Source organism: Euprymna scolopes, chromosome 2 (assembly GCF_053919585.1).
Source record: "Euprymna scolopes isolate OS-2025 chromosome 2, ASM5391958v1, whole genome shotgun sequence".
Classification (NCBI taxonomy): domain Eukaryota; kingdom Metazoa; phylum Mollusca; class Cephalopoda; order Sepiida; family Sepiolidae; genus Euprymna; species Euprymna scolopes.
Window position 1 is genome coordinate 36,588,914 of NC_136483.1, and position 12,828 is coordinate 36,601,741.

A 12,828-nucleotide genomic window follows, 5' to 3' on the forward strand; every position below is an offset into this window, starting at 1 on the left:
CTTTTTTCATCCAAATCTAGAACACTATCCATTTTCCACATTATTTTGTTTATTCTCTCCTGTATTTGTGTCTATTTTATTAATATTCCTATTAATACATTATATATTTTATGCAATCTTCTCTGACACCATTGTTTCTTTAGTATTTTGTGTTTATTGATATATTTTCCGAGACCCATAGTGGAATTTGGAGATGGATAACAATTTTAAATAATACTTTTGATTATTTCTATTAAATCCTGAAAATTATTTGTTTGTATATGTTGATAACATGTATCTTTGTGCCACCCACCAAAGTGACAATACAGATACGCATATACATGCACACACACATACACACAGAAATAGAAATACAAATAATTATATGCATATATATGTATGAATAAAAAATATATAAATATTTTTATCTTTTTTGTATTTATTTCATATGTGTTGACGTGTAGGAATACAAAAAGTCTTTTGAAAAAAAAAAACGAGAATGTTTCTTTCAAAGCACATAATTTTCGACTGATCCTTCAGTCTTCCTCAGTGTGATAGTATATCTATAATATAAAGCTGAACGTCTGTGTGTGTGGCTGGTCATGAATAGGCTCCTATATGGTTGACTATTTTAAAAAACTGACTACATATAATGATAACATATGTATCGAGACACAGGAATGGGTATATTTGATCTGGCATAATGATGATTCATTAAAATTGTGGGGTCTGTGTATGCGCTTGGTTCACAACGTGTTGAAATAAAAAAATTTAAAATAAAAAAAACGTTTACAAGGGTTTTTGATATATATGTACATAATAATACTTTGATTTGTATGTTTTAACTTAAATAGGGATGGTATAATAAAATTGTGGGGTCTGTGTTTGCGCCTGGCCTCCATAGAATGGAAATAGGCACAAACTTTAATAAAGACTTTTCATATCTATCTGTGTAAGTATACTTTAATAATTATATTTCAGTTTGAAAAAATATGGTATAATAAAATTATGGGGTGTTTGTTCGCGCCTGACCTCCATAGAATGGAAATATGTCACAAAGTTTAACAAGGTTTTTTAATATAGATCCACAGAATATTGTGATAAGTGTTTCAGTGTGAACAAGTATGGTATAATAAATTATGGGGTTTATCTATTTTATTTTTACTTTCATCATATTTTGCTTTAGTTTTGATACCCCCAAATTCGAAGCTATCTCTTTACAACCATTCTTTTTCATAACCTATCATACTTTCATAAATCAGAGTCCATTTTCTGTAGGCTGTTTTTGAATTCAGTCAATGACGGGTACTTTTGCTAGTATATATATATATATATATATATATATATATATATATATATATATATACACACACACTTACTATCACTTATCACTCACATTATATACATACATTATATATATGTATCTGCTATTGGCAATATGCGAAATCCTTTCAGCAGCCAGATTTAAATATCTAATTACGGAATTTCTTCTTGGTGATGTTCCAGTTTGCCACATTAATGACAATCCAGCTCAGTTGAAAGATTTGAATAATTGAATAATTCAACTTACCTGAGCTTTGTTAGAATAGATGAGCAACACACACACACACATATAAATAAAAAAGAAATAAATATACAACTTACCTGGGCTTTATTAACCTGTTTCTCAAGTGCATTTTTTTCACCAGAGACATGTTGGAATCTGTTTGTCAGTTCGATTATCTCCCCTTTTAATGATGTCAGAGCTGCCAGGTGGAGCTGGTAGGAAAAAAAAAAGAAGTTAATAAGAACAATAAATGTATACATTTTCTTATATAAAATTTTAAATTTTATTACATTGTCTGGTAATCAATGATGACCCCTGAATTTGCTTGCTTCCAGCTCTGCTATCTCTTTGAAAAAAAATGAATAACATTAATTAACATTCAAATAATGAACGCCATTTTTTCTCGAACTAAGGGAGGTAACTCTGAATTAATTTTCTCCATAGTTCTCTCCTTTATTTTACACAGAATCAAAGGAGGTAAATATAGAATAAATTACCTCCCACACTGCCCCCCCCCAAAAAAAACATACATATCTCAGAGTTTTTAGATATAACTTTATATTAAAAACTTCAAGTAAGATAAGAAAAATATTAGCTTCAATTTTAAATCAAGTTATACTGTTTATATACTTCCAATCATTGTTTGATAAAGTATAATTGTCCACAAAGATACAGGAGCCATATCCTACAAAAAATGTAACTTACAATTGATGTACAATGAAATCATCTTTTGGAGATAAAATTTGACATGGCATAGTATCTGAGATCAGTCCATATGTGACTACATATGATGCATTTTGAATATAGATTTTGATTAACAATTCTCAATAATATTAATAAAAATTATTCCCAGCTGATTACAACATAGTCGTTATCAAGTTCAATGTAAACAAATTCTTGTTGAGTCACCTTCTTAAAAAATCAAATTCCAAAATTCTACCCAACCACTACCATCATTACCAATCATCACGGTGTTGTTTCACCACCCACCTGACACTCATTAAACCTTATACTCGAGTGACCTTTTAACCTTGATAAGTAGTGATATGATAGTAAAAATAAACAAATAAAAAGTTTTTGAGATGAGGATCGATAATTTCTAATTTTTTAATTATTCAAACTACAGTTCTCATTTTGGGTGTTCTTCTCACAACATAATCTATGAACTTCTTCAGGTGCATGGACATATGATGTAGTGAATAAAGTGTTAAGTAATAGTCAGTTCTAAGTGACAGTCCTTTAGAGGCTGAAGATCAACACTCACTACAGATGATAACGAGAATATGATATAATGTACCTGAAGAAAGCCAGAGGTTACATCAGCCAAAACCTTTGAGAATAACATTGTAGATAAGAACGAGGATTCTGCATAATTTAATGCAGAAATTATTCATGTTTTATTTTTGCTTGTTCCTTTCTTAGTCCGTACGTTACGCTTTGAAAAAAGGCCAAATACAATTTTTGAAGGCCAAACTATTTCAAAAATGTCTAAATCTCCAAACTTTGACTTTAAAGAGGTCAATCTGGCAAGAATACGAGAATGAGCTACCTTTGATGTAGCCTTGTTTTCAAATATCATATAATCATTGTTGTAATAATGTGAGAAATGAACTCATAGCAATTGTGGCATACAGCGGTTCCTCACCAAAGAAAGAAGTCAGCAAAATGTTACGTAAAAAAAGGAACATTCAAGACAAAAAGGAGGTGGGGAAAAAAAAGAACCTGGTGTTGAACTGTAGGCGTAAATTAAAGATTCTTTCTTAAAATGTGATTTTATCATTTGTATTGAACAATGTAACAATTTTATTTTTGAAGTATTTATTCATTAGTACTTCAATATACATGAAAAGACTGCTATTTGAATTGATCGAATTAGAAGTGAATAAGAAAATAATATGACATTAACTATTTACGTTATTTTCTGCTCTGAATAAAAATGAACGAGTCAGTGATAAAATACAACAATTATGATGAAGCCATTAGCACAAATAAAAATGAAATCAGTTGTTGGTTGGGCGAGTGTTTTTTTTTTGTTTTGTTTTTTTCAACTAACTGTGAGTAAAGTGTAAATATGTATTTTTTAAAATATTTTTATGGTTCTCAATTATTACTTAATATGGTGATTATATATATATATATACACACATGTGTGTGTGTAAGTATGTTTATTCAATTATATTTCCCCTTTTATTTGTACCAATCCTTTAATTTGTGAAGCTCGATGTAACTACAGAGCATATCTATAAATATAAAAGCGAAAATGTATGTATGTATGTATGTATGCGTGTTCGCTTTTTCTGTGTGTCTACAAAAGGCTTCTTTCAGAGAAGCGGTCGCTCGCTTCACAACTTTTTAAAACTTTTTATATCACATATAAATCGTAATATCTCACAGTTAACAACGAAGCTCACCTGTCTATTTAATTTGCTCGATTTCGGGAAGATAAATATTCAATATTTGTCGCTCGCCGCATGTGGGTTAGTCTTTTTCCTATAATATCTTGGGGGGGGGAAGCGTTCAGCAGTAAATGAATACTATCCCGCAGTCAAACTTGACTTCATTAACTCATTAAAACATCCAAGTAATTAAATAAATTCAAATGTGTTTCCATAAGCATGTCGCGGTGGGGCAATGGTTAACGTTGCACGTTTTTTTTTTTCACAACTTTGACTCAACGGTTCGGGTTCGATCCTCATACTTACTTTTTTTTTAAACCCCCCCCCCCCACACACACCTCCAAACACCCAGACAATGCCGGGTACCCCTCGCTAGTAACAAATAAATGAGAAAAGCCTATAGTCCAAATTTACACACACACACAATATATATAAGATTCATTTTCTATATAATAAAGTAATGTCTGTCAGTCTGTCAATTTTGATCATCAATAGCTTTTATCCTTACAAATTAATGTTTTATTATGGTTAATCAGGATTTTTTTGTGCAACGTTGATACATGTTCTTAACAAAGAAAATGTAATACAATTTAATTCATTTTAGAAATTATGTTATCTGATCCGACACAAGCAAAGTACATATCAAATCATGTAACAAAGTTTCAACATTCTAGTATTTATAATAATTATATTATATAAAATAACTAGCCAGGATACTCAGCATTGCTCGGGATTCTAATTTCCGTAAATTATGTAGATTATAGAAAAAATAAAAATAAAAGTAAAACCAACCAATTTGTTTAATATTGTAATCTGATTATTTATGATCCAGGTGAGGTTAGGACTCAACTTCTGTTTGAAAGTCTAGCACACTAAGAAATTTAGTCACCCCAATAATCAGGAAAAGGCGATGCTAATAACTGTATTAACTAGAAGATTAGGAAGTGAACCTTAGGCTTACTTTCAGCAACCTCATAACTCTCGATTCCCTTGTTTTGTCCTTTATTCCTCACATTACATGAGCGAAGTTTCTGATAATGAGGAAGAATTGCTGTTTTCTAGGTTGAAATCTTTCCATCTAACAAATACTGTTGGTTAGTTTCTGAACTTGATGTATCATGCCTTGTCTGGGGCGATTTCCAGAAATGTGTGTATATATATATATATATATATATATATATATATATATATATATATATATATGTACTAGCATAGGTGCCCGGCGTTGTCCGGATATTTGGAGGTGTATGTTGAGCAAAAAAAAAAGAAAAAAAAGCGGTCAATTTTTTTTTTAACTTTGACCCCTATTATGACCCCTTAAAATTTAGTGTTTTGGGCTCAGCTCAAGTTATTAAGTTAGATCCATGTCCAAGGAACCTATATCTAAAATTTCAAGTGTGTAGACCCAAAATTGTCGGAGGAGTTTGGTAGAGTTCTCAAAGGTCAAATCGTTGAACCATGACCCCTTAATAGACAAATTTCTGGCTAAAAACGGATCACATCGATTTTCCCAAATCTCAGTACCCTGTATATCAAATTTCGAGTCTGTAAACTAAAAGTTGACAGAGTTATTACGCAGGGAAATGTACACAGACACACACACACAGACAGACACGTTCACTTTTATATATATATATATATATATATATATATATATGCATATAAAAGTCACTTTGTGTGTGTATGTGCAAGTTCCTTCTTCATAGGTTCCAAAACGGCTCAGCTTATCTTTTGCAAATATCACAAAGATCTGGCAGTGCTTTTAGATATGTTTTGTACAGAAATTTATCCGATAATTATCGAAAAAATCCGATCTTAAAAATAGTCTTTCTTCTCTTATAGATAAAGAATTTTTACAGGGGAATATTTTATGTTACACCAGCTCAGCTTACACCAGTGTAACATAAAAAATGTAAAAATTCTTCTAATTTTAAGATCGTCAAGCCCAAATATCAGCTGATGTAATATAAACAAACGCAGACAGAATTTCATGAACAACATTATCATTTTGCAATTTTTTTGCGAATTAGTTCACCGGGAAAATTATTTCTCATAATATATCATATTCAATAGAGGATCGATTCTATAATAATACATACGCAATCTTAAATAAATTAAAATATTATGCTCAAGTGTATTGTATGACTGGGCAACACTGGGTGTCCAGCTAGTGTATATATATATATATATATATAAAGGTTTCCTTCAGTCTTGACAGACTATGGATACCCACTGTAAGGGTGATTGCGCATGAATTTTTTTTTTTGTGGCAAAAGTTGCGCAATCCCCAGCCACACCTCTCCTGAGACGACATTGTTAAATACCAGTGGCAAGTGGAGTTTCAGGACGACTGGAAACAAATGCCGAGATAAGCAGAAAGCACATAAAGCACCCAGAATTCCCAAATGGTCACCCACCTGATATTAGCCAAGCTCAATGTGGCTTAACTTCAGTGATTTGACAAGAACCGATGTGTCGACGTGATCATGCCGTACACATATATATATATATATGTACGCACACAAAGAACAGCTATTACTTTCTCTTTGTGAATATCAAAAAAGTGTGTCATTATCAGATGCATCCTTTTTTTTTTTTTTTTTTTTTTTTTTTTACACAGTGATCACCACTTATCAAGGCCCGGAAGCCACTCAGGGATAAGGGTTATTGTAAGTACATCACGTTAGTGAGGAGATTTTATGAAGTGTTTAATTAGGGGGGCGGCTCATTAGGAATTTGTTAACATTAGACTTGAAGACATCCAAGTTGTAGTCCGGAGGGAAGCAGGCAGACGGAACAGAGTTCCACAGGCGTGCAGTTCTAAGAAAGAAGCTTTGCTCATGAAATCCGTGTTTTGATTTAGGCACAGATATAGAGTGGGGAAAATTTTTCACAGTGGATTCAGCTAGACGGGTGTTTTTCGTGAAAGATTGGCGAGGGGGCACCAGGGATTGGAGTTCAGACGAGCACCTGCCATGAAAATAACGATAAAACAAGGATAGGCTCGCAACGTCTCTTCTGTGGGAGAGGGGTTGCAGGGTAGAGAAAAGGGCATCCCCCACTAAACCACGAAGTCTATTTTGTACTCTGTCAAGGCATGATAGGCTGTTTTTGGCAGCTCCTGCCCAGATATGGCAACAGTATTCCATCCTTGGCCGTACTTCTAAGTGTAAGAATGCTTCTCCCCCCCTCTTTCCTCTATTTATGATTAATCAAAAATTAAATAACGATTACGATTAAATATTAAAATCGATCGACATACAATTTTTATTTTTTAACAATATACAACAATATTTGTCTTATATGAGTGATGAAACAGATTTAATTATTTACTTTGTATTAAGAAACACTATTAATTATAAAGATATTGGGGAAATCTGGCTTTAGTTTATATCTAAGATGACAGAAGGATGTGTCAACTTAATGTGTCAATGTTATATTGTTATTCAAAATATTCTTTACAAGTGGTTTCAGAAAAGAATTGAGTCAAACTTAAAAAAAATAAGATGTTAATGTAGTTTACTTAAAGCATTGTCTAGTGTGTATAAAGGAAATTTATAATAATAGATTTTAAAACAAAATAAAATTAATTTCAAGCATTTTTCAATTTCTGCGGAACTACTCAGGTTTACAATAGCCCCCATTTGCTGATAACATCATGCTCTATAACAGGCACGAGGGGAAAACAAATGAACACATATCTAAGGAAACGGTAAAGATCTCCAAGAGGAAGATATCCAATCTGTCGTGAAATGGGGACAAAAATGGACGGTCACATTCAATGCTGCCAAGACTAAGCTTGTTTCCTTCAATAATTACAAGAAACTTTCTCAACCAATAATAGCTATGGCTAAAGATACATTAGCGGAAAGTGCTTCTTTCAAATTGCTCGACTTAATGTTCACAGGGAACATGAGTTGGAACAAATACATTGAGAGCATTGCCAAGGCTGCTGTGATGTAGATGGGCTCTCTTTATTGTGCTAGAAAGCTACTTAGACCTGAAAGTATCCTGTACCTTTATAAGGCCACCATTCGCCCATGTATGGAGTATTGTTGTCACATTTGGGCTGGTGTATCTGCTACTAGTCTCTAGCTCGTGGACAGCATTTAAAAAGAAAGTCACCAACCTGATAGGTCCCGAACTGTCATCGAAGCTTCAACCTCTGTCCCATCGACGAAATGTTGCATTCCTTTACCTGTTCTACAAGTATCTTAATGGTGAATGCTCTGACGAACTACAAGACTTTTACCCCTTCGACCTAAATACCCCCAATAAACCCGAAAAGCAGCAAAATCCCACCCCTACACAGTAGAGATCCCTAGATGTATGAAAGCCTTCTACTCTAATGGTTTTGGAACTCCCTTCCGGGTTCCTGCTTTCCCAACAGAAGTTCAAGTGTAATGTGAATGGACATCTTGTTGCTCAACTCCCTACATAGTATCCCTGCAATTTATCTCCCCGATAGTAGCCCCTACATCAAAGTGGAACTGTGACTTGTTTGGGGGTGAAAATGGAATAAAAGAAACAAAACATATCTCTGACGAAGGGAAATTTTCTGAAATATTATACAATACAGATTCTATCTGATCATACTGACTCAAGTAAAACCACAATGCAAGTATAAAATATAAGAACAAAAGCAGCACACACATAAGTGAATCTTCATAGCTTATTCTACCGTTATATGTCTAAATCTGCTTCAATTTGTGTCTATCCGTTACACCTCTGCATTATTGTCTTTTATAAATTTCCTCTAAAAATAGATGTTATCTTCCAATGCGCAATATCTCAAACAAACAATACTCAAAACTTTTAATTTTACTAAGGTGTCACCACTTATCAAGGCCTAGAGGCCACTTGAGGATAAGGGTTAAATGAATGTCTCGTGGACGGTGAAACAATACCGTGATGATTTGTAATGATGGTGGTGATTGGACAGAATTTATTTATTTAAAAAACCAGCACAACAAGAATTTGTGTACATTACACTTGAAAACGACCATGTTATAACCAGCTGGGAAGCAGTCCCTCTTATTGTGTTCCATAGACGGGTAGTTCTAGGAAAGAAATTTTGCTCATAGAAGTTATGCTTCATTTTAGAGAGAAGGAGGGAGGACTACTCACAGTGGTTGTAGATAGATGAGTTTTTTTGTTAAGAATTATTTTATTATAACATGGAAAAACTTGGTATTTTGGCTAGGAGAAAAGTGCAGTATCTGTTCTGATACTACACTTTACCTTTTCTGTCATCGGTGAGTGGAAGAGAAATTCTTCTTGACTGAGACAATTTTTATTTTTGTTCCTATCCAGAGTGCCCCTTTTTGGGGAGCTGGATTTTCCCCAAATTAAAAATTAACCTTGTGTCTAGCTCTGCCCTCGTGAGTAGGCAAGCAAATAGGAACATAACAAACTTTACACGCAAACTATCAGACATCTTGCTACTCATCTCTCTTCATTATACCCCTGTAACTTATGTCCCCTATAGTAGCTCCCTACTTCAAAGTGGCACTGTGTCTTGTTTTGGGTGAAAATTGAATAAAAAATTTAAAAAAAATTTAAAATTAAAAAAATAAACGAGCAAAAAGTCCAATACAAAATTCAGCAGCTGACATTGAGAAATTTAAAGTTTATATGTAGTTTGTTGCAATTTCTCAAGCAAAATCATAAAACTGTGATTCAGGGCAACTAAAAGAAAATGCCATTCGCCCATGTAATTGTTAACAAATAGACAATCCTTTCTACAATCCAACCATGTTTAATATTTTACTTGTCCACCAGGTTTCAGTAATGAATCCTCAAGTTTTTTTATTTTATTGTCACTCAATGATATGCTCCAAAAGTGCACCTCTATGTTACAAGCACACCTGGGTATGACTAATTAATAACCCTGTTCTGTTCAGGAATATTCTGGGGATTCTTTTGATAAACATATTTTTTTATACACACACAGATAGAAATCTGTAGGAAGGTTAAGGTTCTGTAAGCGTGAAGCCCATTCAGGATCACACCTCCTACTGATGAGACGAGCATCAAAGTGCCTCTGCATATCACTGAACGGTGTTAAAACTGTAAGTTTGAGACAACTGATGATTGGTGATACCATGAAACCGCAGTAAAGTGTTAAGTACATTTTATCATCATTTATTATTAAACAGGCAAAATTAATTCTGCAAACATTACTGCACTGTTTTTATGTCTCCTTAAAACGATTAAAATCAAGATATAAGGTTATTAAACCTCATGTCTAGAATCCTTATTTTGATAAAGGATCTTAAGAAAAAACCGAAATTCATAGAATTTACTTTATTGATGTCTAATGACTATTGATTAAATTCAACGTAAATCTAATTTGAATCTTCAACTGGGAGGTTGCACCCATACTATGCCTAAAACCCTTTAAAATGCTCCAAAGAAAGTGAAATTTTAGGAATATTTATTGATTGATGTCTAATATCCTGAATATGACCTTAAACTATATCCGATGGTGAAGACCCAGCTTGCGGGTTTGGGGAGTGTAGAGCTGCCCCTTAATTGCCATTGCTCCCAGGTCCACTCTGATCCGGAGTGGTAGTACCTGTTAGGTTCCCAACTATGGGTTAAATAGAAAGAGATTTGAAAAAAAATATATATATATTCTATAAAATAATTTTTCTTCAGAAACACTGAATGCAGCATTAAATAACCCAAAAGAGTCGATATGCTGTAAAACAAAAATAACCAACAATCAACCTATTGCTAAAACTTCAGAAATATGATATCTTTTTTTTTTTTTTTACTGTCCGTTGAATTCAATGATTTTTTTTTTTTTAATTTAAATCTAGCATCTATTTCTGTTGAAGAATATCGTTTTTTTTTTTTTTGTTCATAGCAAAATGCTTAGTATTCGTAGTAAAAAGTTCTTTTCATTCCCTTTATTTCTAGGTGACTGGCTTAATTTTCAACAAGTTGATATTCACTTCTAAATTGCAAGTTATAAACATAGCCCCCTTGCACACACACCATCATCGAGGTAAACAAGTCAGCCATTTTAATCTTAACAAATCCTCATGTATTAAAATAGTGAAAGTTTTGAAAGCTTTTGAAAGTATTTGGAAATCACCTCTTCAACCTTACCCCCCCCCTCAACCGAACAACTTTATAAAATACTGTTTTAAAAGTAATTTAATTACAAAATTAAATCCAACATACATGAAGTATTCCAATATTTCAACATTTTTATACTATATTGAAACCTTATCTTAAAGATTAGTTTTTGTTAATGAAAAGACATACATAATTTGTAGTATTTGGATTATTCAGACGATTGTTACCAAGAGCCAACAAAACAAAAAAAAAAAGGGGTGAACAAAACAAATATACAAAAAATTAATATTACCAAAGGCAAGATAAGTCATACTTCTACATACCTGGATATATATATATATATTTTCTTTACATTTAAACGAAAGAAGTATTAAGTCTGTTGAGTAAATAAAAATAAAATATTGGTGTGTCATTACAGCCAGTTGGAGCCTCGATAATCATTCAAAAACCAAAATTTTCATTTTCCCATGATTGATGACTTTTTTTGGATGTTTCTACAAGTATTTTGCATTAATTTTCAATTTTTGAATGGTTATGCAAGCTCCAACTGTTTGTAATGATACAACCATTTTTTTGTTTAATTTTAATTCAGCAGGCTTGACACTGCTTTAGTTTTTAAGTAAAAAAATAACACTTTAAAATAAGTTAAAACACAAAAACTTATCCAGGTAAAAGAGTCACTAAGCTTGTCTTTGGTAACATTTGTTGTGTAGGGTTTTTTTACTGCTTATATTTTTGTTTTGTTGTCTATTGTAAAAATGTCCAGAAAATTCAGAAAAAATTTCTGTTTTACATGAAATCATTTTTTTACTGATTAGACACACACACAAAGAAATTATTTGATTAAATCTTCACCAGAAAATGTAAAAATTGAGGCACAAAAAAGAAAAAAGAAAAATGAGCAAAGTTTTCTAAGAGATTATTTTTTTTATAATAAAAAAAAAGCTTCCTTCCATCTTTCAACCACTGTTTCTCTACTATACTCTATTCCCTCTCCTTTTGGCCATAGTAAGGGAAAGCAAATAAAAAAAATTCAAAGAAAAGAAATATTCAACCTGCTTTCAATGTCAAAAACTTATGAATGAACCTCTAATTGATATATATGCTGGCAAAAACGCAGTTTAGTGGCTGCAACATAATGCAATAAAAACTTGTGTACAGGCGATGAATATTGTTTTATCTTGTTTTTGTTAAATTTTAGTAAATGAGGAAGCATTTAGAGTTAAAATTTATTCTATATTACATTTGTAATCTTAAGAAATGCTTGGAATTTGTAAATATGTAAAAAATTATCATTAGAAAAAATGGAGTCTTCATGCAAACGGAAGTTGGTTATTTTTGCATATGTACAAATTTCAAGCATGTTCTTAAGCTACAAGCGTAATACTAAATAGCTTTCACTCAAAATGGTTCCTCATTTACTAAAATTTAACAAAAACAAGATAAAACAACATTAATTTTTAATCGCATCATGTTCAAGCCACTAAACTGCAGTTGTACCCATATGTTTTTACTCTTTTTACAAGATTGTTGTGATAAAACGAAACAAAGTGAACTATAAGCTCCATTTTTTTTTTTTTTGAGGGGTGCAGTATTTTATTTATTTATTTTTCGTATTAATCCTTTATTGCCAGAATGTTTTATGCAATAAATGAATGTTTTAATCATGAATTTATGTTCCCCTTGATTAAAGGGAAGGGGATATAGGGGGAAAAACATCACCAAAATGTTGACTCATGCTTAGACCTGTACTTTGAAGACCAGTTGGGTTGATAAGCCATAAGAGTAAGAAATATTTCCTATACAGGTGTTTTTTTTTGT

The 12,828-nt window shown here is 32.4% G+C and overlaps 1 protein-coding gene across 6 annotated transcripts in view; it reads right to left on the reverse strand.

Annotated features, from left to right (window-relative positions):
- LOC145291061 (colorectal mutant cancer protein-like) overlaps window positions 1-12,828 on the reverse strand; it is a 608,255-nt gene that overhangs the window by 82,768 nt on the left and 512,659 nt on the right. For all 6 annotated transcript variants that reach the window (XM_080136573.1, XM_080136584.1, XM_080136579.1 and 3 more), the window contains one exon: window positions 1,624-1,737. In XM_080136573.1, coding sequence (XP_079992699.1) covers window positions 1,624-1,737 — 114 coding nt within the window. The remainder of the gene's footprint in view (window positions 1-1,623; window positions 1,738-12,828) is intronic.